Source organism: Rhinichthys klamathensis, unplaced genomic scaffold (genome assembly GCF_029890125.1).
Source record: "Rhinichthys klamathensis goyatoka isolate OS25496 unplaced genomic scaffold, OSU_Roscu_1.1 h1tg000098l_1, whole genome shotgun sequence".
Lineage (NCBI taxonomy): Eukaryota > Metazoa > Chordata > Actinopteri > Cypriniformes > Leuciscidae > Rhinichthys > Rhinichthys klamathensis.
The window spans coordinates 7,633,460-7,659,286 of record NW_026606637.1 but is presented as its reverse complement, the minus strand read 5'-3'; the positions used below and the strand labels follow the sequence as shown (position 1 = coordinate 7,659,286).

Sequence of the window (25,827 nt, the reverse complement as noted above, 5' to 3'; positions counted from 1 at the left end):
TTGCAATTTTAAAACAGCGTGTTTATTAATTTCATTTTAAAAAATAAAAAAAAACTAAAAAGGACTATTTCATCGTCACTATAAGAAACAGTACGGAAGCACTGAGAGTCTTTGAGCATTTCTAGCTCTTCAAGTATGTTCGTTCTGTTCATATACCAGGGGACTGTGCCTCTAGGAGGGCATTGAGCCGAAGATGAAGAGGGGCCGACTCGGCTCACCCCATTCGGACAAACTCCAGATGCCTCCTCTCCACCAGAATCCATCTTTTCCTTCATTCAGCAACAACTGCAGTGAAGTCCAAACAGCAGCAAACGGTTTTGAGTGAAGAGTGAGTGAAGAAAATGAGCACAGGAAATTAACCGAGTTAGAGATGCACGTATGAGAAAGAGCAAGACGACAGTAGAAGAGACTAAAAGAAATGAGTAACACAGCTTAAAGTTAGGAGTGAAACGATCAGTTACTATGGTATTAAAAACGAGGAGAGAGATCTCCATCCAGTGCATGTTAAAACCACTCCAGTCAAGTCAATGCAACTCAACACTCAGGAAATTGCATAAATGTATATCCTAACAATTACGAGAACAATGAACACGACTTGCATCATTTCCAACAACAAATAATAGGAAACTCAGCAATACAACTTCATGTAGACAGAAAGAGATCATCAAAATGTAAACAAATTCACTCCTTCGTTAAAAAAAAAAAAAAAAAAAACGAGATAAAGAGGTTGTAGGATTTGTCCGTCCACCACTCTTGTGCTGCATCCCTTCATCCCTCCGTACTAAGTGCAACTGAGGCAGTGTTAGTCTCCATCTTTGAATCAAAATCTTTGAATTCCCGCCCTCCAGTCCCTTCATGAAATGACAAAAACAGCAGCGCCCCTGCAGGTCATCTGGGGTGCAGCAGAAATCGGTCCAGGTACTGCGACATAGCTTCCCAATTCCGCCACAAGAAAGCCAAGATTATAACAAGGAGCAATGTGGAAAGTGTACGGCTACGTGTTTTCATCAGTGGTACTACACAATTTGCGACCGTCGAGACGAACACTAGGAGTACCGCCATGACGGCCAGCAGCACGTTGATGAGTTTGCCGAGTAAAGTGCGTGCTGTGGCGTTTTCCAAACCTTCCAACTGAACCACTTGTTGTTGCTGCTGTTGAAGCTCCATCTTAGAGATGCGCGTCTGACAGGCCTCCAGCGCCTCCTACAGGAACAGTGAGCGAGAAAGATGTTATGAGCAAAGCCACCTTTTTACCATCTCTGACAAACGACACACCGGAAGTCATCCATTTCCAAAATGAGAGAACTATGGATGCTGCAAGTGTTTTTGGAGTATTTTTACTTTAGCGTCTAAACCATATGCGACCGCCTGACTAGATTTGATGTACTCTAATCAAAACCATCAACTTGAGATGAGAATTAGCCATATGTTTTTAAATACGAAAATGTCTTTTAAAACAATTTCTGTAAAATGGGCGGTTATGAATCATATCCTAAACAAATATTTTACAATGAAATAATTATTTACATTGATTAGTCCTAAAAAACTTGTGTTTCTTTTAGATGTATTGCCAGTCATTTGTTTTGTGTGGATATATACATTCATTGTTTATTTACTTTACCATGGTGAATAAGCAGAGGTTGACAGCTGTGTCATGATCATTAAGTTTCTGTGTAACTGCCACTCAGGGACGACATGAAAATCATACATGAATGCTGGAGATAGCTGAAAGCCGGCTTAAAGGTGACCTATAATTCAAAATTGAATTTACCTTGGTATAGTCAAATAACAAGAGTTCAGTGCATGGACATGACATAGAGTGAATCTCAAACTGGACTGTTTTCGCGTTCTCATTTAATTCACGTTTATGAAAAACACCCCTGAAAAACGGTCGGTTCTCCACACAATACCGACTGTGACGCAATAGTCGGGATCATTAATATGTACGCCTCCAAATATTTGCATAATGCCAGCCCTCAATGCCAGGCGGAACTGCGCAGCCGAAGCATGGCAGTTGCTCAGTGTGGATGTACACATGAACACAAAAGTATTTTTTAGTTCCTTCATCTGAGCCTCTGAATAAAACAATGGGTTAATTTTATTTTCTCTGGAAATTTCCAAACATTTCACCGACTGTTTCCTCAACTTGGGCCAATACAGAGCTGGCCTCGGATCGAGCTACCAAGCAACACTTTCTGATGTGTAATTGTTCAAGTTCAGACAGGTAATCTTTCTCTCAAAATCGTTCAATACTGTTTATGCATCAGTAAGTCAAGCCAGTGACTAAAATATCAGCTTCACATCGTTTCTTTTAGTAGGATGAAAATAATCGCATTTAAATTGTGAACAAATTATATACAGAAAGCGATCAAAGAACAATCTTTCCACACAGCGCGAGTTTATCTGGACACTTGCCAAACTCGTTATGAAATCAATGACGCACGTTACTGCACAACGAAGCTCTTACTGTATTTACATCATCGTGTTTGCATTGGTGAAAGCAGAGAGAGTGCAGAAACTGCTTTGCAATGATAAGATCTTCATTCTCGCGATCACTGTCATCTGCTCAATGCTCATCACGGCAACATTTTATGTGATGGGAATAGATCTAAATACTTTAAAAACATCTCACGATTCGTTAATCTCGATAGCTGTTATAGTAAAAACGTATAATAGCAGTAGTAAAGGTATTCGGGAGAGAGTTTCACATGTAATGCGTAGCTATTTCATATGCAAGCATGTCAGCCAATCACAGCAGTGGCCGCGGTTACACTGAATCCCACAGCAGACACGCCCCTTCAAACAGAGTGTTCAAATCAGAGGCTAAAAGCAGGCTAGGAAAAATGCCATTTATTTATAAATTATGAATATTTTTTATCTAAAAAACATACTAACATTATAAGGGTAACCCAGGAAATATTATAAAAAAAAAAAAAAAAACCATTCTAGGGCACCTTTAAGAGAAAGACAACATGATGCTAGTGCAGCTGATAAACAACCTCCATTCCAGTTAATGCAAGACTCGAATGATAGTGATGGGTAACAGAGAAGAACATGTACAATTTAGCTGTATAATATTAAACATAAGGCCTCAAAGAGGACTGAGAGTGAGTCGCATATGGCTTTCATTATGAAAACTGAATTAGAAGACTAAACGTTGTCCATCTGATCAATACAAAATAGCTTAACGATAACAGCTAATGTTATTTCCCATCAGAAATCTCAGCATTAGCATTCTCTCGTTTCACTTAAAAGTTCATATGCCAGAGGGCCTTTTTACACCTGCGTTTTCTATGAGCGGAAAGCTATTCGAATGTGAAAAGACCAGGTGTGTAAATTTTACTACTCAAAAAAAGGAAGAAAAAAAAACGTTTGAGTGTTATAGGCTATATAACATGCTTTAGCTAAATATGACAGCGCTGCTCCAACAAGGATCACCACAGACGAGTAGCTGAGTATCTCTTTAGCAAGGCAACGCACAAACTGGCGCAAATTAAACTGAAAGTAAGTCGCAGACGGTCAACACACAATCATCTTCATTAAAGAAGTGAGACTAAATTATCTTACCAGTGCTGATGGCGCTTTCTCTCCTATTGCTGTATTTGATCTTGAAATTAGCTGATGATAAATAAAATGCAGCTCATATCTGTTGCTTTAGTTGGCGTGAAATCCATTAGATTTGCATTTACTGCGGGAATTGAAGTTCGGATTTATATTGGTTTTGCGGAGATCCATTTATGTTATCCGATCAGTAAAAACGCATGAAGTGACCAGGTGTAAACAGGCCCTAAGACTGGTAAAATAAATAAAATAAAATAAAAATCTTGGGACAGTTTTGTAAAATATCTTTGATTAATCAAACAATTGTATATTCATCTGAGTAATCGGTCGATTTTTTGACGATTAATCAGATAATCCTTTTGTGGTAATAAAAATTGCCCTAAGCAAAGACCGGAGCCTTTAAAATGACTTATATAATAACAAATACATACATAATAACAATGAAGCAATGCTATTTGGTTCAAATAAACTATCAAAAGCAAGTAATCATATGGTTTCATAGAACAACATAATATATAAACAATCATTTTATGTAGATTATGTTTTATAACTAATTCCTGCAGAGGGCGCCAACGGGCTGGAGTTGTTACACTTTACAGCAGATCAAATCCTTGTTTCATTTTGGCCAAAGATATTTAATTCAAATGTTTACTTGATCTTTACTATTAGGCCTCTTCTTTATGATAGAAATGCTACATTCACTGTAATTTCTTGAACAAGAATATGTGGACATCAAAACATGCAAAGTCAGAGCGAGGGTTTAAACTTTTATTTTGAAATCGCAATGAACAATTTGCATAGTTAGAAACAATACTATCCTGTGTTAGCGTAGGTTTATAAATGATTTACCTTACAAATCTGATGAAATGGCGCACATTGCGTTTCGACATGAACATTATAAGCAACCCAAACTCAGCACATGCATAGATGGGAGTTTGAGACACACATGTAACTCATGTACGACGCATGTAGCCTACACGCAAATACATAGAGCATATATATATTAAAGTCCTCCTGTAGTCAATTTTATCCCTTAAAACTCATCTTTGATCACCAAAATTACATGAAAAAAAATGTCTTCATGCCTTAAAATAGCTTTTTGTGTTTAAAATGTAACTCTAAACCCTTGCCTCAATTAGTATACGCGGTGCTATGAATATTTAAAATTAGCCCCACCTCCACTCACGCACACCAGCTCAGACCAGCAATTTCAAACCACAATTTTGAGACTGCCTTTGGTTCACTGCAGTTTTACAGAGAAAATACTCAGCAATGGTGTTGACTTATGAATTTGCACATGGTTTGTCCTAAAGCATATTAAAAACACAACATAGTCATTAAAAGCTTGATTTTCACCACAAAGGGACTTTAAACCCACGGTGCATAATATACCTTTATGAATATATATGCCTGTAGTATGTTTTTTAAATGGTTTTACTGTTTTTTAAAATGCTTAATACATTGTGCAGCCTTAGAAAACGGTCTAATAACGCGCTTCATGGATTCTCGTCCGTGGAACACGCCACTTCCGGTATTTTGCCGGTTACTCAACACAGGTAAATTGCAATCGAGGTTTTTATTTTTATTTTAAAACAAGTACTCAAATTTAATCGAGGAATCGTGACAGCCCTAGTATTTTTATAATACAGTAATGTTTATTCAGGACATTTTCCACCGTTAAAATAACTTTGATATGAAACCGGTTTGCTCACATTGCAAATGCATTCCCAAAATACTATCAAATAAATCTCCTAGCAATATTTACAACATTTGATCTATTTCACTTAAATATCTCTAAATGTTTACCATCCAATGTTTCATGTGCATGTTGGATGCTGTTGATATTAACTAAAACTAAAGCTATTTACGATTTAAATAGTTTTTATTAACTGAAATAAAGCTGAAATAAAATAAAATTTAAGTATTAGATAAAAAGCTTCTTAAATAAATGAAAATGAGAAATTATGTCTTTGCTAAGTTCAAGTTGAAGTACTAACATTACAAAAAAAGCCTAAAACTGAAAAATTCAAGTTAAATGAGAAATAATTTTATATAATTTTAAATAATATATATATAAAAGGACTGTTGATTGAACACGTTAATTTAATTACTTATAATTTTACTTTGATTACTAAAAATTACTATAAAATAATGTGTTGAGATGATTTAACCCATTTTACACCCCCACCTCACCCCAGACCCATGTAGGTCATCTTACATTCCATACAGTTGATTGGTGACGAACATGATGCAGGGCAACAGCTCGCTGCGTGATGTAGCCTATAGAATGCAGTAAGAGGGCCCCAAAAATTCAAGATATGAGGGCAAAAATCCCTCTGTATGATTTTTGTCGTCTCATATTTATATCATATGATATAGTTAAGCAATATCACATGAGTGCAAATGTGATATTGATTTTATACAGCAGTTCAATAAATAAGAATTTCTCATGCAAATTTGATGTGCGATTACCAATTAATTAGATTGACAACCCTAATACTATATTATTATAAATAATTAGGTTTTCAAGTGATTACAATTTTTTTTATCTAAATAATTACATGATGTGCCAATTAATTAATTAATTGATTCAATTATTTATTTTCAAATAAATCACATCAAATTTGGCTGAGAAATTACCCCCAAAAGATCATTTAAATTAATTATTGTGTTAGATGAGAAATGTAGACATGACAAAAAATTGCTTTAGAAAGAAATATTTTATTTGATTCAACATAATTTATAGGGATGGCCCGATACCGATACTGGCATCGGGGATCGGGCCGATACTGTCCTAATATACTCGTACTCGTAAAAATTTGCCGATACCACGCACCGATACCACGTACATTTTGCAAAACGAAACTGGCCGCCGCGAGTGCTTTGTCGAGGTGAACTGAGGCATAGGAAAGTAGCCTATATATGGCGTTATTATCCTGTCAGATGTCGAGAGCACATTATTGTAGCGCGAAAGTACATTAATATTATGCGCGAGCGTGAATCTCTCTGCTCGCGCGCGGAATATGATGTGCCGAGCGTGAATCTCTCTGCTCGCGCGCGAGAACTGGACGCGCGCTCTCAGATACACTTCTCTTGTAAGAATTCTCTCTCTGGGCTGAGTGAGCTCGCTGCCTCGCTCAGAGAATATGCCTGCACTTAAAAACGTGTTCAGTGCAATCGCGAATCGCTCCTCTTCCCCAGCTAACAATTTTAGGTTATAAGAACGTTTTCATAACGTTCCCATTAAGTTATAAAAACGTTATTTCTGAATGTTCTAGGGAATTTCAAAAAGTCCCGTTTTTTAGACGTTGTATTAACGTTATTTCTTGGTTATAAGAACGTTCAATTCTCCCGTTTTGTAAACGTTGTATTAATGTTATTTCCTGGTTATAATAACGTTAGAACGTTCAATTCTCCCTTTATATAAACGTTGTATTAACGTTCTTGCTTGGTTATAAGAACGTTATTCAAACGTTCAATTCTCCCATTATATAAACGTTCTCTTAACGTTTTTCTAAGACAATGAAAAACGTTTCATTCAATAAAAAACATTAAGAAATGTTTTAATAATTATTAAAACCTTTCTTAATGTTTTTAATATAACAAGGTAGCCTATATAATAGGCCTAGCCTATATGAAGAACCTAAAACAAGAACTTTCAGATTTTAAAATTAAGACAAATTTTTTTAAAAAAAAAGACCCATGAATCATGTCTATAATATGTGTAATGTAGTCCACTGAAGTCGAGTTGAATTGAACCCAAGTATAGTTTATTCCAATAAACCGATTTGGGTTGAAGTGACAATATGAAATTAACATGAACATAAACTTGGACTAAACATAGAATCACCAACAATGGTACAGGGAACAAAGCTAGACAAGAGACAATGGGAACACAAGGACAAGGATAATGACCAAAAACATCCAATGACATTCACAAGTTAAAGTTAATTTAATTTATATAGCTCATTTTTACAACAATTTCCAAGTTTATGTTCATGTTAATTTCATATGGTCACTTCAACCCAAATCGGTTTATTGGAATAAACTATAGGCCTACTTGGGTTCAATTCAACTCGACTTCAGTGGACTACATTACACATATTATAGACATGATTCATGGGTCTTTTTTTTTTTAATTTTTGTCTTAATTTTAAAATCTGAAAGTTCTTGTTTTAGGTTCTTCATATAGGCTAGGCCTATTATATTGTTATATAAAAAACATTAAGACAGGTTTTAATAATTATTAAAACATTTCCTAATGTTTTTTTATTGAATGAAACGTTTTTCATTATCTTAGAAAAACATTAAGAGAACGTTTATATAATGAGAGAATTGAACGTTTGAATAACGTTCTTATAACCAAGCAAGAACGTTAATACATACAACGTTTATACAAAGGGAGAATTGAACGTTCTAACGTTATTATAACCAGGAAATAACATTAATACAACGTTTACATAACGGGAGAATTGAACGTTCTTATAACCAAGAAATAACGTTAATAAAACGTCTAAAAAACGGGACTTTTTGAAATTCCCTAGAACATTCAGAAATAACGTTTTTATAACTTAATGGGAACGTTATGAAAACGTTCTTATAACCTAAAATTGTTAGCTGGGGAAGAGGAGCGATTCGCGATTGCACTGAACACGTTTTTAAGTGCAGGCATATTCTCTGAGCGAGGCAGCGAGCTCACTCAGCCCAGAGAGAGAATTCTTACAAGAGAAGTGTATCTGAGAGCGCGCGCGCGCCCAGTTCCCGCGCGCGAGCAGAGAGATTCACGCTCGGCATATCATATTCCGCGCGCGAGCAGAGAGATTCACGCTCGGCACATCATATTCCGCGCGCGAGCAGAGAGATTCACGCTCGCGCATTATATTAATGTACTTTCGCGCTACAATAATGCGCTCTCGACATTTGCCAGGATAATAACGCCATACCTATAATGTCGGCGGTTTGGGCTCATTTCAAGATAAGGGATGATGACAACAGCAAGGCAGACTGTGAGTTATGTTCAGCTAAGGTGTCGAGAGGAGGGAAAGAAAGTACATCGTTTAACACCAGCAATCTAATTAAACATCTGAAGACGCATCATAGATCTGATGGCCGAGCGCGCGCGCGGGCGGTAATGCACGACTCTGTGTGTGCGGGTTACGGGAGAATAAAACGATTCGCGGGACTCCCGCAAACTAGAAATATCTATGAATAAAACATAAAAACTAAAAGATTTTTATTCATCTCTTGCAGAAAAGCAACAAGAACAACTACAACAAAATAGAAACGATTTACAGGCCAGAGTTTCTATTCATAACATGGTTACAGCGTTGAGCGATGTAGCTAATCACAGACATATGTGTTGATTTCTGGAACGCAATGGCCAATCAGAAGCATTTAAGATAGACTCCCCTCACCGCTCAAAACGGACTTTTTTGTTCAGTGCTGAATTCTGTATGCTGGCAAATCCTCTAATTATAACAAACAAAGTGTGGATATTATGAAAGATTGATTGTGCAGTCAGCTTCATTGATAATAACAGAGATGTGTGAGATCGCGATGAACTGTCAGCTTTTAGGATTTATTAAGGGAGCGCACTTTGCGCGCATTCAGTCATGCCAGACCATGCACGCAGTAGCCTGCTTGCTTTTATGTTAAATTAACAGTGGTTTGTGTGTTAATACATTTATTATTTTACTAATTTTTATTTATTTTTAGACTTGTTAAAACAAGCAGAGAAGAAAATAAAAACAGTCTTCTAACCTGTGTTCTAAAATAGTCGTCTTCTTTTCTGGGAGCCTATTACTTTTGCGGTAGAAATATCGGTATCGGTACTCGGTATCGGCAAGTACACAAATGTAAATACTCGTACTCGTATCGGTTTGAAAAAAAATGGTATCGGGCCATCCCTAATAATTTATTACACATAAATTACACATAAATGTTTGGGCTTCAATGGCCATGATGTGATCAGTGATCTGAATTGGTATTTAGATATATTTACAGACCAAAAGAGTTTGGTTACCAACATTCTTCAATTTCGCAAAAAACATCATCTTTATGTTACGCAAAAGAGAGAAAGTCATACAGGTTTGAAACAATATAAGGATGAGTAAATGTAAATAAACAGAATTTAAATTTTTTGGCAAACTATTCCCAAAATATGAAATTACTTTCAATTACATATTTTTTACAAATATACATATTTTCATAAATTACTTGCTCGGAGACGCGAAACCGTTCTGTTGCGGCTTTACAGGTAATATTTTTGTTGGCAAAATTGAGACAACAACAAATAGAATATTAACTTCTTATTCATTGAACTGCTGTATAAAATCATTATCACATTTGCACTGGTGTGATATTGATTAACTATATTATTTGATATAAATATGATACAAAAAAATCATAGAGGCATTTTTGCCCTGATATCTTGAATTTCATTGGCCTTCTTACTGCATTCTATAGGCTACATCACGCAGCGAGCTGTTGCCCTGCATCATGTTCGTCACCAATCAACTGTGTGAAATGTAAGATGACCTACATAGGTCTGGGGCGGTGGGGGTGCGTTAAATCATTTTATTTGCGTTATTTTTCCATAACAAACGAAATTAAAATGAAAACTGAAAACCTACAAATAAAAGCAAATAATATAAGTATATATGATGTTGAACATAAGTACCTGTATATCTCTGGCTCTTTCATAAGACTGGTAAGCGATTTTCTCCTCCATGCTGGCCAGCTCTTGCTTCAAGTTGAGAATCTCATTTTGATGCAGCTCTGTTAAATCATTCAACTGCTCCTCTAAACGCTCACACCTACACATGCACATACAAAACAAGATAAAACAACATATAAATTCAAGAAAGGGGCTTAAAAGGCCAGAAAATACCATAATCATTCTTTCCAACACTTTCTAAACAAGCATACTGTTTTGACGGTGAAACCTTTCAAATCCATACAAACCTTTGAAACCTACATAGACCACTTATTAGTGCCAGTAGAGTCAGTTTCTATAGTAACGTGTACCTGAATCTCTCCTCTTGCAGAGCCTGCATGATATCTGTGTAGTCTCTGTGATAGTGAGTCTTCAGGTCTTCAAATGATTCTTCTAGTCGATTCTGGTTGTCCTTCAGTTCCTGGATCTCATGCAGCAGAGCATCAAAGCCAGAGCTCTGGCCATGCTCCAGTGTATTACCCTTTGAGCTCGGAGGCCCTCCAGGAGCCCCTGTGGTGCTATTTGCTCCTGCAGACCCTGACGTAGCGCTGGAGCAGTCTTCCTCACTTCCATATTTTGGGCTGGACTGCAGCTGCCCAGGTCCTGGGGTCCTAGTGCCTGCCATCCCTGTACTTGTTACAGGCTCATCCCCTTGTTGTTCATCCAGAGAATCTTTTAGGCCAGAGATGTTGTCTGCGCTTCCAAATTTGTTGCGGATAAGAGAGGCAAACTCACGAGGTTTGGACACAACTGCTCCTGCGGCGGAGTGAGTGGCCTGAGAGATACTGGAGAGGCCACCAGTTACCTGAGCGAAAAAAACATGATTTAGTCAAATACATTTATCAGTGTCATTAGAACTTCTGGATAGGTTTAATCACGGTCACTTGAAGTGGCAAAAAAGGTGAAAAGTCTGAGATTTGTTTTTATTTTAGGATTGTAAACTGGTCCAATGTGCCTGTAAAGTAAAGAATAACTAATAGGGAAACAGTGGTAACAAAGCTCTATTCCAAAAGCTAGTGAGCCGCCTACCCAGAAAGCATTTTAAAGCTCCATAGGCACACTTCCAAAACGTAGGTCGTTCCGAAAGGTAGGCAGAAACATTACAAAAGGTAGCATTGAATCCTTCTCATAGAATGCAATCCCAGAATTCTCAACTATCTGCAGTTACTTTCCATAACTTTTTGAAGTATTAAAATTAGTGCTGTCAAACGATTAAAATATTTAGTCGCGATTAATCGCATTAATGGCATAGTTAACTCGCAATTAATCGCACATTTTTATCTATTCTAAATGTCTCTTGATTTCTTTTTGTCCCATTATTTTTTCTCATTTTAATGCTCTTATCAACATGGAAAAGTGGATCGGAGGCTTGCTTTGTGCAAATGTTTTTTATTGAAAACAACATTGGCATATACTGTGTTCAATTTCACACCAACATTCTCACTTGAAGCAAATAATCTCTCACACAATGGAACACTGTCCATCAATAAAAGGGTGAAAGAAATACTGACGAGGTCCTGATATTGACGAGGGGGGCGGAGAATTCGCATCAGCTGTGTGTGTGTGCTTGGCCATCAAGTGGTATTTCAGACTGGACGTGCTGCGATCGCGATGATGATAGCTCAGTTCACAACGACAAAACACACAGATCACTTTGGTCTTGTCAATGGAACCATTTGGCAACTTTTTAAAAGTAAACTTTCCATTCAGAATCTTATTGGCATCCATTTCGGCGTCTCGCGCTCGTCATCCACTCAAAACGTAACGTTAACCAACTATTTGGCCGGCTCGCAAGCCCAAACAAGTGTGTGCGGCGTGCCTGTTGTTTTGTTTACGGTCTAGCTAGATCCGCTTGCGCTTTGGTCGACGAAGCAACAAAACGTCCTCGCGCGGCGCAAGCCATTGATATTAATGGGTTTCATCGCGCATGCTGTTGCAAAAGCATGTGAAAAAAACTACAAAGCTTGCTGGGCCAAAAAGACCGCTAATCGTGCGATAAAAAAATTTACGCCGTTAAAATGGGTTTGCGTTAACGCCGTTAATAACGCGTTTAACTGACAGCCCTAATTAAAATCATTCAGTTATCGCAAGTCATTGCCATTCAACCTTTTTTCCTGGGGAGCATTTTGTTAGAGGTCGGACTGGAACCACCACCACATTGCCCAACTGATAAGAGCTGCCATGTCTGTTGCATATGAAAAACTGATCAAACTACAAACGGAATGAAAGCAGAACAATACGTGCAGTATTGTATTGTCTTTTGAGCTGTGTAGCATGGGCCGTTTATCAGCTCGGACCAATAACTGACAACTAGGGATGGGCATTTTTTCAAAAATATTGCATTCGAATATTCAGGCTCATAAAAATCGAATATTCGTTTATTTAAATGACGTTTAACGAAAAAGACGTTATTTTTTAAGTTAATTTTTTTTTCACGTTTTTGTCACCATTTCTGAACAAGCTTACAATTAGGCAATATACACAACAAGCTTACAATATATGTAAAAGTTTTCTTTTAGTTGAAAACATTAAACAGTAGGCCTATGTGTAAACAAAAAATATAAAAAACAAAAGCATTAATAAAAGCATGCTTAAGCAGCGCGAACAGGAAAAAAAACGCCTAATAAAGCAGATTGCACCAGATATCGTACAGAACGTACACACACACACAAACACACGAGTCAGCATATGATTATTGTGTTTATATTGTTTCACGTTTTTATTGAGAAAAACAATATCCACATGCAGGGGCGCCGCCAGCAATTTATGCTCGAGTGAGAAAAGGCGCTGCGCTGACAGACGCTTCAGAGACACAAAGATAATGGTGTTCTAAGTTTCTAACAGCACTTTGCGTTTTCTGTTCTTAAACCTGTCTCCCTCAACGAAACTTAAAGGAAGTATATGTCTCAAAATCATTTTGCTATAAGATAAGTTATCATTTCGGATCACGCGGGGTCCAGCTGCGCTTACCTGCAGTCGTGAATGCAGTGAATGGACAGCTATCTTTCCTCATTCAAATGTTTGGATTTCATGTGATTTCTCATTGTGTTGATGATATTATAACTCAGATTAATTAATTAATTTGATCAAAAGTAATTCCATTTAGTAAGATCATTTTCAAGTAATTCCAAACTTCGCGAGGCAGACGACAACATTATGTGATCAAATACACACAACTTGTTAACACTCCACAGCGCCACCCAGTATATTTAATTATAACTGCGAGTTAGTGCTTGGGATTTATCATGGATTCACTGCATTTACGGCCAGCAAAGCAATGTAGTAAAATTCGAATAGTATTTTATTTTTCGAATAATAACTACAGATCGAATATTCGAAAATTCGAATATTCGTGCACATCCCTACTGACAACGCAGTGTAAACTCTGCTGCACAGCGATGGAAGATTCAGTGACAAAGCGATTGAATTTGCTGCAGAATTAACATCACCGTGAGATATAATGAGAACTAAGCATTCAAATTTAGCGCAGAATTCTCTGTTATAAACCATATCAGATCAAACAGCGCTGACGTGGAAACCAGGTTTCAAGTTATAGAAGGCTTTCCAGTCCACAAATCACCAACATTCACCATATATTTAATGTAGTAATGCTAACTGTAACGATGGTCTTGTGGCAGAAATAGTTGAATGTTTTTACATTGTTCATTTCAGGGTTATAACCACCTTAGTTGCTATCTAAGTAAAGTGTTTCGAAATCAGTCACTTGTGAGGTTCTAAACTGGAAAAACACTAGACATACAGTTGCCAACTTTGTAAATCTTTACAGAGAAAAACTGGGCATCATACAATAAACGACCGAGGATCACATACAACACAACAAACTCGCACAGAAACGTGTGCCTTGTTGGTAGGAGATGTAAGTCATTGGCATATGGCAAAAGAAAACAATATGTGTTCTAAAATCTGGCCAAAATATCGCTCACGTTTGATTTCTTCAGACTGGACAGAATCATAGTCTGAAGCTAAAAACAAATCGGAGTCTGTGTCCATCATGCACTACGCAATTTTCTGCGAAATCTGTACACTCTGACTGCCCAAAATTCACAGACTAGCTCTGGCTTTCAGCAACTAGCGTCGACTTGTCCAGACTGCAAATCGGTGATACAATCTGGGCAAAAGTAGTGGTTTATTCCAGCCTTTAGAAGGCAACTACATATGTAGGGTAGGGCTGGGCGATATGACCAAAATCTCATATCACGATAGAAGTCATCTCATATCCCGATAACGATATATATCACGATATACTGTAAAACTTCAAATAATAGCCCGGGCTTTTATTTTCCCAAATCGCCGAACTGCACCGGCTTGTATTTGAGGCAGGCGTCTATGAGACAGGCCTTTCATTTAGTGTAGGCCTGGAGATAACGAAGATTACGTTTTTTTTATAAATGTGTTTAACAAATCCGTTAATCTAAGAATTAGCCTAGGCTACTTTATTATGTCTAAAGGGTGTCGCTCACCGGACGAGAAGCGCGCGCGCCGTGTCTATAGCAACTCGAGGTATCGCACACCGGACGCGCGCTGTCAGTTTATGGCCAGCAAATTGTTATGTTTAAGGACATTATGGAATTAAGATCATGTCTGTACTATGTTATGATAGTACTGTACTGTACAATTAAATACAATCGTTGCTTAGTCTGCAGTCTGAACACTTTACCTCAGAGCGTCCGTTAACTGAATGAATTGGGAATATCACCTGAAAATCCGATAACAGCATCAATTTGAATTCAACCAGCTGATTTCTGTAAATGAATGTACAACTAAATGAATGTTGCAGCACAGGGTGAAGTCAGTATATACATAACGATAATTGTACATTTAATATAACCATAGCTTTTAGATTATTGGCAGAATTAAAAAAAACGAAACGATGTGACAGCCATGGGCTGAACAATACATTACTGGTAATATCCATCGAGCCTATGAACTTGTTGCCCGAAACACATCAACAAGAAAGAATGAATGAAGGCTATACCCTGTAAAACGATCTCCTTCTCTCCCCGGCCTCCGCTAACTCTGCTTGCGCTAACAACTCCGCCCAGATGCGCGCAATCTGCACCACAGAACTGGTTTAAACAGACGATCTGACGGGTTTTAGAAGATTAAATACAAACCGAAACTAAAAAACAGACCAGGCCTATATTTCTGCCTGCATCCCCATGGTGTCGTGAAAGATTGCAGTCATCCAAATTTTTGCCGTAAACAATGTTTTTTTGCGACACCACGATATAAACGATATGGCATAATATGAAACGATAGGCTTTTTATATCGTCCATCCGATATATATCGTCATATCGCACAGCCCTAATGTAGGGTGTAGGCAGCAAGACAGCTCACTAGGTTTGAGAAGAGAGCTAGTGACTAAACATGATCATTCTTTTGATTCCATAATTTAAAATGGTTATGTTAAACCAACGTTTCATTAAGCTCTTTCAATCACGAAAAAGATCCAAACCTGGCTTGCTGACAGAGTACAAGACTGGTCTACACTGCCTGTGTCATACGAAAAACTTAAAAAGTCCTGTTTGATCCCCTAAAATAAATGAAAACATTTCAGATCAGCACACATCTACTCCAAAAACTTCTAAACACATCCTTCAATGTACCAAACTGTAAAGAAATGGGGCAGCCTTTACCTTGGCACCCACGTCCTTCAGACCCTGTTGCATGTCTCGCAGGACATCTTTGGGCTGGCGTGGTATTCCATTGTGCTCCACCTCTCTGAGCTTGCGGTGGTAATGCTCCAGCTTCCTCTGCAGCTGCTGGATGGTCTGTGCAGACTTCTGGTTCTTCTTCTCGAACACTTGCTTGATGCGAGCACTCTGCTGTTTGTCTGCATTGTTGGCCAGCTTCAGGTACTCGGCTACATTGTCGTCTCTTGCCGTTTGTTCGATTTTGATCTGCTCTGTGAGTTTGAGGATCTTTTGCTGTAGCTGAGCAATGGCCTGCTTGGTGCGCTGAGGGTCCGGGGTGCCATCCATTGAATCCACACCGTACTGACCACCGTCTGAACTGGTTGACAGAGCATTGGGAGACATGGCGGGGCCCAAAACCTCCAAACGATCCTGCTGCAAAGGAAAGAGTGAGATTTAGTGCCATGCAGATAAAATCATGTATTTAGAATCTAATGTTACTGCATTGATGATTTAGATCTTTGTATAAATGGTTTTAATTTATAGATAGTTACAACTTTTCTAGGAATGCACAATATATTAGCAGTGTTTCCGCTACATTCATTCTGTCGTGGCGGGCCGCCACACCTAAAATCCTCCCGCCACGGCTGCAGCTTCTCAGTGAGGTCAGAGAATGTCTGGGCTCTGGTGAGGTCCGATATTGCGCATACTATTATGTTATTGTTAAGCCCCACTAAAGGCATAAAAAACCATGGTAAAGCACCATAAAGTTTTAGCACTATATTCCAAGACTTCTAAAGTCATCCAAATGCGAGGTAAAAATGAATATTTAAGTCGTTAAGTTAAAGTTAATGGAAACTCATCTCTCCTCAGTCATTCTCCATTCAGCATTCAAACAGCACGTCGCGTTCGGTTACAACATTTTTTTCCCCCTCAACTTTTCAATGCGAAGCGCTGCACACTGTGACTTTGCGTTGCTCTTGTTGGAGCCTTTCATATTATAATACCAGAGAATGTCTAATAAGGGGAGAACTTTCACTCTCAGTAAACTTCCGGCTTCTGAACTGGTTGCAGTTCCACTCTGGTTCCACTATGAGGGCGCTCACAGGACGAGTGCAGAATGAATGGAGGTATATGGAGCTATACCCCTCAAAATCCACTTTTCTCAGGATATAATTTTTTGTCTAGTAATTTGAATGTTGCATTCGAAAGGAGATGCAAAGAAATTACACATTGCTGGGTGTTAGATTTTTTAGAGTCACTTATTTGCTTTAAAAAGTCTTTTAAAATGTCAATGACGTCATACACATCGTACGACCAGAGATACTGCTTTACGGCAATCCTTCAGTCACTTTGGTGCTTTCGCGCTCTGCACTTTTTTCTTCTCTCGAGGCATCGACAACACAGCTGACACATGCTAGAAGAGTTTTTGTTAAACTAAAGTTCTTAACATTCTGGTCCCGCGGTATCTCTGGTCGTAATCAGTCCTTTACTGACCAATCAGCGTTCATTAGCAGAATGCTAGCGTGTTATGGGCAACAACCTGTAAGAAATCGAAAGGACATAAGTACTCGTTCATTCAACTTTCGACCTATAACCCATTTTGAACTTGTAAAACCTACAATAAAATCTGAGATTTCTCAACAGCAATCGGGTGAAAGAAACAAATTTAGCCGTCTAGCTCCATAGACTCCCGTTTATTTTGCACTCGGGCGATCGCCCCCAGTGGAATTCTGGTGGAACTACAACCAAAATTCGGTACAATAGGACTTAATAGGGAGTGGCCAGGCTCTCCATAGACGGGCTCTGATAATACTTTGGGGAGGTTTAAACACCTGGGGCAAAGGGGCGTGGCCAGTGGGAATATCACTCATGGGCCACGCCCCCTCCCCCTGGGTAAATGGGCCTGCCACCACAGTTGGAAAAAAATCCTAGAGGAAACACTGATATTAGAGTCATATTAGTAATTCATATTACCCTATTTTTCTCTAATTATATAATCTCTAAAACTATTTATTTAGATTAACTTTAAGTGAGTATTGGATATGTAATATTTTAAAGCACAACAATTTAATAACACGGTTAAATGTAATCTTTAAAGGATAATTCCGGTATTTAACACTTTGAGTCTATTTTGTAGTTTGTTTTGGATGAACTAGAATGGTGGACTTAGAAATTTTGACGATGGGTCCTGTCTCGACTTTTTGACTATTTTAGAATCGCCTCTGAGTGCTTCAGAGTGGATGTCTATGGGCATGCTCAAACATGTCCTTAAAACAACCCTTAACGTTCGTTTTCAAAACTGTGCAACTCACCGAGTGGTTAGTGGTGTTCGTTGATGTTCCAAAACAAGTAGCGTAGCGAAATACAGTTTCTGTCGTGTTTTATTTGCCATTTTTTTTAAATCGCATTGATGTCTGCTGGAGGTCTCAGTGCTCGTTGATATTACTGCGCTACCGGGAACGGAAAGGGGTCTGTTTACATTTGGTTGTAGTCTTTTCGCTCGGTTCTCCGTCTCTCAGAAGGCTAGCGTGAGCTGAGCAACTGCGGCAAAGTGGTTGTCGCCATCAAGTGGTCGGGAGTGTGCTAACGCTTCAGACTCAAATATCAAGCGGAAGTTTATATGCGGTTGTGAGGTATCTGAAAAAATAGTTCCACTATAGCAAATAACACGGATTGAAAGCATACATTGCGCCGATATATTTGTTTCTAATCATCAACAAACACCACTAACCACTCGGTGAGTTGCACAGTTTTGAAAACGAACGTTAAGGGTTGTTTTAAGGACATGTTTGAGCATGCCCATAGACATCCACTCTGAAGCGGTCAGAGGCGATTCTAAAATAGTCAAAAAGTCGAGACAGGACCCATCGTCAAAATTTCTAAGTCCACCACTCTAGTTCATCCAAAACAAACTACAAAATAGACTCAAAGTGTTAAATACCGGAATTATCCTTTAACAAATCTGAAAGGAAAAAAAAACAATTTAATAACACTGTTAAATGTAACCTTTAACAAATCTGAAAGGAAAAAAAAACATATTTTAGTGCTTTATTTGTAATTCAGACAAAATTGTATTTTAATATCAGGCCTAACATGAAAATAATTATGTCAGAATTTTAACATCTGTGCATCCCTAATCATTTTCTACAGTTCAACTAATGAAGATGAAGGTCATCTAAATATGCACAAAAGTAATGAAATTAAGGATTCATTTAAACCAAGTATGCTATTGTTATGCACTGCAATGTATTGAACTGTGACGATAACCCAGCCCTAGAGAGAGTAGTGACAAATAAACTATTAACTTGAGAAAAATAATAAATTTTGCACTCTATTTTCCTAAAAGAATAGAAAGATTAGATTAAATTACCATTATTGATGGTTCACTTTCAGTGCAGTCCATCTTGAAAGACATGCCACGTTTGAACTATGCGAGTGACTACATCGGTCTCCAGTCAAATGACGTTGACGTTTTGGACCTCTGTACTATGACATAGGCCTCAAAGTTCTGAGATAATGCAGGGCATTCACTGATAAAGAATGGCACACTGCACCACATCATCAATTGAGGAAAATGAAAAAGGAAACCAACATTTAAAAAAATGAAGGTTTTTTTTTTTACACCATCCTTTTAATACTTTTTATTTTATTAATAGTACAAGTTAAGTAAGCTATAGTAGTGTGAAATCTTTAGTACAACCTTGCAATGAAATGAACTCTGTCCCTTCACCCATTGACAGCTGAGTCGAAACCAGATTATCAGTGATATGGCCTTCACTGATCGTAGATAAACAGCTACGGATGATCTAAGCATCCATCGGTCATTATAAACTGGCTAAGAGCCCCACCAGCATTGTTTTATCATGAAAAATTTTTTTATTGCCAATAAGGTCAGGTTGTTTACTGCCAATGATAAGTTTCCCTATTGCAACCTGATATAAGACACATGGGTAGATTTTCTGAGCTATGTGGCCACGCATGCACAGGAAAACTAGGTGATCCGATCACGTGGACGACAGCCCATTCGATAAGACCCAGATGATGCCTGTTAGAGACACTACAGCTGACTTATGATGCCTTTTTCGCACCTGACTGGTCAAGAGAGGATTTTCTCCCCCTTTATCTGGGAGTCACAGTTCTGTTAAATTAACAAAGGAGTTAAAGCCTCTTACCTCTCTGTGACAAAATACATTGGCCTCAAGTTTCACTGACAACAAACTAAGCTGTAAAAACTAAACTGTAACCACAGATATGAGATAGCAGATGGCATTTAAAAATTGCATTTCAATTTTTCAATTTGAAACCGAAAAAGAAGCACACCATCCCTAGCAAATTCACATAAATGCCATCTACTGAGCTAGCCAGGCTCAAATAGTCATCTGAAATAAATGACAGCTTATGTTTGGACACTCCCCTGAGAGAGGAACATTCAGGATAGCGCCATTAAGTTCTCCAACAACAGGTGAGTTGAAACACGTTGGCAGTCACCCAGACCCTGTAGTGTATCGGGTGAAAATGCTTAGCTGTTTAAAAAGGCATGCTTAAAAGCATAGTACTATGAGTATGGAATGTCTATAAGAGTTAATTACCCTCCAGATACAGTAGTCTTGGTGAACACTTATCCTGGTAAATGAACCCTAATGGCTATTTTGAGTAAGCAGCAGCATAATGCATCCAGTAATGGAGAAATGCTGAGCAGAAGAGTAACTGGTTTTGCAACTATGCGAACTGCAATTCTAAATGAAGTTGCTGCACCTGTCATCATGCATGAGCAAACTTAACCTTGAGTCTATCCTTGAGGACACAAGAAAGCAAACAGTTACCCTGATCCCACATCCTGGTTGGAAAAAGGGCACAAATCCATTGATTTTGACATTATACTCAATGCTGCTGCCTGCAAAAGCGCCATGAACTGAAGTGCATCCAAAGACTTGGCTAAATATAGCAAGGCTTAGAGAACATAGTGACCTGCTACACAAGCTTCCTGACCTGTGAATGCTGTCAACCCGTCCATCCATCCTGGAGGTTTCTTTCAGACAGAATCTTTCAGATTGCCATCTGCACTGATTGCGGTTAAATTCAAATCTGACTTTCCATTGCTTTCAAACAACCTACAATCACCTCCTATTGAACACTGATCACGTCCTCACAATGATTACTGTTATGTACAAGGCATGCTGGGATACTTTATAGAACTCAACAGCAAGGATTTTTTTTACTGTTAATGGCCTGTTAAAGGCCTGTTAAAGGGATAGTTCACCCAAAAATGAAAATTCTGTCAGTAATTACTCACCCTCATGTTGGTTTCAACCCCGTAAGACTTTTGTTCATCTTCGGAACACAAATTAAGATATTTTTGATTAAATCTGAGAGCTGTCTCACTCCTCCATAGTCTTCTATGTTATCTATGTTTATCAAGCGTTGAGAATACTTTTTGTGCGCAAAAAAACAAACAAAAATAACAACTTTATTCAACTATTCATTTTCTTCTCTGTGGGCCTCTGAGTGAGTTCACGTAGTGTAATAGCGCAGCGCTTCTGTGTTGTACGTCAGAATGTAGGCTCACTATTGGCCAACGCTGGTCATGTGTGTGATGCGTGTGACGTACAACTTTTCTGGGCCGGCAAGTTTCAATAACATAGAAGCAGGGCTCGAATTTCGGCGCGGGATTGCGGGTATTGCGCATAATTCTAATCATTCCCGCAGGTCTCCCATTTATAATGCGGGAAATTCCCGCAATCGTAATCCACACAGATAATACAATCAAATCATCCTTTTAACAACTATCTTCCAGACGCAATTTCACAAACAGCGTGAGTGTTCAGCGGTGCCGCGTCTTTTATCTCTTCTCTCATAATGTGTTGTGCAAGGCAGGCATCAAGCGCTGCGGCGATAATACACACTCGCGTTCAGGAGTCGGGACCATAGACTGTAAGGTCGGGACATGACGGAATATTCACTTGCACAATCGGGCCAGCAGTGCATCGTGACTGAAGTCTTTTTAAGTCTCACCAGTTTAAACATTCAATCGATTTTAAACTAATCAGTGCTCGCGCGCTCTCTGAGAGATTATTTTCTATGCGCACATTCATAGAAAATCCGCCTCAAAAACAGCTGGCCAGTAACTATTTTTCGCGGATTATATTGCTTTAACGCGCAAAATTGTCAAATTCGGTCTTTGTGAGTAGGCTATACTCTAAACATAGTCGGTTTTGTCTTTAATAGGCCTAAGCATAAAACGCATGCCAGTATAATGAACTAGGGCTGCAACTAACGATTATTTTGATAATCGATTAATCGGACGATTATTTTTTCGATTAATCGATTAATCGGATACAAATTTCAATTCGATTTTTTTTGTTTATTATGACTAAATAAAACCCGGTTACACTTTATTTTAAGGTGTCCTTGTTACAGTGTAATTATATATTTAAGTACAGAGTAATATTAAGTAACTACATGTACTTACTATAGGAATAGGGTAGGATTAGGTTGAGGGTTAGTTGCATGTAATTATGCAGAATTTACTGTTATTACTACAGTAAGTACATGTAACAAATGTAACAAGGACACCGTAAAATAAAGTGTTACCTAAAACCCTAAATTAGGGTATTTATGTGTAAAAGTGTACTTTAAAAAGTGCAAAAGCCACACATTGAGTTTTACAAATATCAATATTTGCATTGTTTTTAATGATAATTGCTGATGGCAAGTTGACAACCATGATTAATGTAAAAAAAAAAAACATTTATATCCAACATATTGTTTTAACACAATTTTTGTTAAAACAAATTTACAGACATGTTGTTCAGATGTGAAGATATAAACTAAAAACATCTAAAATATATAATTCATTTAATTTTTATTTAAAATTAATTGAATTATAAGGATAATTTGTAAAAAAATATATATATATATATATATATAGAAAGACTGAAAACAAGCGTGTGAACATAGAGCCGCAGTAGATCGCGTTTGAAAAACAATTAAAACTTAATAGTAGACAAATGCTCTATAAAGAGGGCGGAATGGAGGTACGCAGCAAGCTAACAGGCTTGATTACAAAGACAGGAAAAATGATGCATTAGTGCACAAACATTCGCTGAAAACCACTGAGTACAGTGACTAAAAAACAATATTTTACTGTTGCTGTTATTAACTGCCTTTATATTTAGTGCTTCGCTTTGTAAAGACCGTTTTAATTTAATATTTCTGCGGTAGCACTATTTTAATCCATCACTTATGTTGCGAGCGAACTGATTGCGCAACCTGATGCTCGAGACGCAAAATACAGACATCCCAAGTCTCCCGGAAGTTCTGGAAGTCACCCGCATATTGATATGCTCCCTGATGCCTGCAAATTAGTTCAAACTCCCGGGATTTGAGCGCGCATGCGAGACAGAAGAGACTGTGCTCCAAACCGTGTAGCGCGAGCGTGCGGCAGAGCAACGGAGGGAGAGAGACCTTGCGTGTGTGTGCGTGTGTGCCTCATGAAGCGCGTGTAAGACAGAGAGCATCCTGATTGGCCCGTTTCAACCAATCACCAGTAAACGCTCCCCGTGACGTAAGCAGACCAACTAATCGATAATGACATTCGTTGACAACGATTTTCATAATCGATTATTATCGATTTTATCGATTAGTTGTTGCAGCCCTATAATGAACACAGGATCCGTGCACTAGCTCTTAGGGGTGGGGGAAAAAATCGATTCTTAGATGCATCGCGATGCGGATGTGGACGATTCTGAATCGATTCACAATTGTCAAAAATCGATTTTCAAAAAAAAAAAAAAAAAATTAGATATATATTTATAATAACGTAATATTGACGGAACGCGAAAGACGGAACTCTGAAGCGCGGAAGTGCAGTGGCCGGACCGTCTGTGGCGTGCACATAACAGACGCGGACGCGATGGCTGAGCGCCAAATCCAAACACCCTCCTCGTTAAAAGCTGACGTGTGGAAATATTTTGGCTTCTGAAGTTGAAGGGGGAAAGGAGCTGGACAAGAGCCACACTAGTTGTAAGCTTTGTAGAGTAAAACTAAAATATTTCGGAAACAAGACACATATGAGAAGCCATATGACACGTTTCCAGCCAGAGGAGGAAAAACACTCGGCTGTAACGTTACCGGTCGTTGTTATATTATTAATTTACTACAAATATGCTGCTGCTAGTTCAGACACACATGTATTTTCCTGTTGGTTCTTTGCAATGTTAATAAAATATATTGTACGTTAATTCTTTATGGGTCATTACTTTGTACTTTTAAAGCAAAGTATTTATAGTCACACACACACACAAAAAAAAGATTCTGATAATCGATTTAGCATCGAATCGCAGCCCTCTGAATCGTAATCGAATCGAATCGTGAGGTGCCTAGAGATTCCCACCCCTACTAGCTCTTAAAGTGACGGCAGCCGTATGTGTCTGTCATTAATTTTGAGGTCAAAACAACAAAAGATAGCTTTAAAGGGGTCATATAATGCCATTTTTGTACAAGCTAATATGATTCTTTAGGGTCTAAATTAAAAGTTTGTAATATACTTTAATTAAAAATTCTCATTAGTATTGTAAGAAAACACTTATTTTACCTGGTCAAAAACAGCTCTGTTTTCAGCACGCCGTTTCAGTGCATATGACTTTAAATGATAATGAGCTTTGCTGACTCCGCCTCTCTGTTCTGCGCATACACCGTTTGTAACACAATAACAATAACCGTTGTTCAGTATAAACGTGGGATTATGAATTATATTGAGAACGTTGTACATAGAAAACATGCTTTAATGTACCCTAAGTGTAAACCGACGCATTCATCGTGAAGCGTGCAGCTGGCGATTTGCAAAGATTAATATAAATATTAATATAAAGATTAATAAAACGTTACACTCACTTTAGTTCTTCTGAAGGTTCAGCAGGAACACGAATAGGTTCCGATCCTTTATTCAGGAGCAGCTTCTCAGCAAAACCAGCTTTACACTGATCCTCGTTTATAAAGCAGTCCACTGAGAAATGATTCGGCAAACATGAAAGCATTGACGTTGCTCGTGGGGAATATTCCCTTCGAAAACAAACTCAGCCACTGCGTCTTCAGCGGTTCGGATTTAGGAACATTAAAATGACTGCTGTGTTCCTTATTACACCCAAGAACAGAACACCACAGTCGCTTAGACGCCATTCTGCTCATAGACAGTGCTCCAGCATATCAACAATGACCGCGCCGATCCGCGCGGACTATGATTGACAGGACGAGCGAGGGCGGGTCTGTGTTGAATCACTGCTGTCAATCAACAATCGCGGGAGGGGCGTCCGTTTTATTGACGTCACAAAAACGAACGGCTCAATTTGAGGCAGGGGAAAACATATAAGGAGATTAAAACAAAAACACTGGATGGATTTTTATCATTATATGATGGTTGTGTACAGGCACTGCCAACACACATTTCAGTACAATCAACTTGTAAAAGTGCATGTACCATTATATGACCCCTTTAAGTTAAAGGAATCAGGATTAATAGCCTATGTATTTAATTTATTCAGGACTAAAATACTACCCAGTGTTATTTTCTATTTGATTACTTTATTCAGTTTCTGTATATGAATACTAGTGTTAGACCTATTCAAAAACTTTGCTCTTTAATTGTCTTTATTTGTATCTTTATTCTATTGTATTTATTTGTGATACTTTTTTCAATTTAATTAAAAAAATTAAATCAAGCTTCCTTGTGATGTGTAAATTCTTAACAACAATATTACCCCATTGTAAAAATGCAATGAGCGCAAACATTTAGGCAAGATAAATGTAATAATTTTGTTTGGAAAAAATTCTCCCCCTCAAACAATAAATCCCCCCCATGAGAATCATCTAAAGGGGGGATTTCCCCCCCATTTTCC

At 38.1% G+C, this 25,827-nt stretch overlaps 1 protein-coding gene across 6 annotated transcripts in view; it reads right to left on the bottom strand.

Annotated features, from left to right (window-relative positions):
* tmcc1b (transmembrane and coiled-coil domain family 1b) overlaps positions 1–25,827 on the bottom strand; it is a 37,055-nt gene continuing 11,228 nt past the window's right edge. For 3 of the 6 annotated variants that reach the window (XM_056252846.1, XM_056252845.1, XM_056252850.1), the window contains exons 5-9: positions 15,935–16,366; positions 15,754–15,831; positions 10,588–11,081; positions 10,241–10,376; positions 1–1,203 (exon numbers count right to left, since the gene is read on the bottom strand). In XM_056252846.1, the coding sequence (XP_056108821.1) occupies positions 889–1,203; positions 10,241–10,376; positions 10,588–11,081; positions 15,754–15,831; positions 15,935–16,366 (1,455 nt within the window). In that variant the 3' untranslated portion in view covers positions 1–888. Of the gene's footprint in view, positions 1,204–10,240; positions 10,377–10,587; positions 11,082–15,753; positions 15,832–15,934; positions 16,367–19,304; positions 19,412–25,827 lie in introns of those variants that run through there. The other 3 variants (XM_056252851.1, XM_056252847.1, XM_056252848.1) reach the window with 3 other exon arrangements.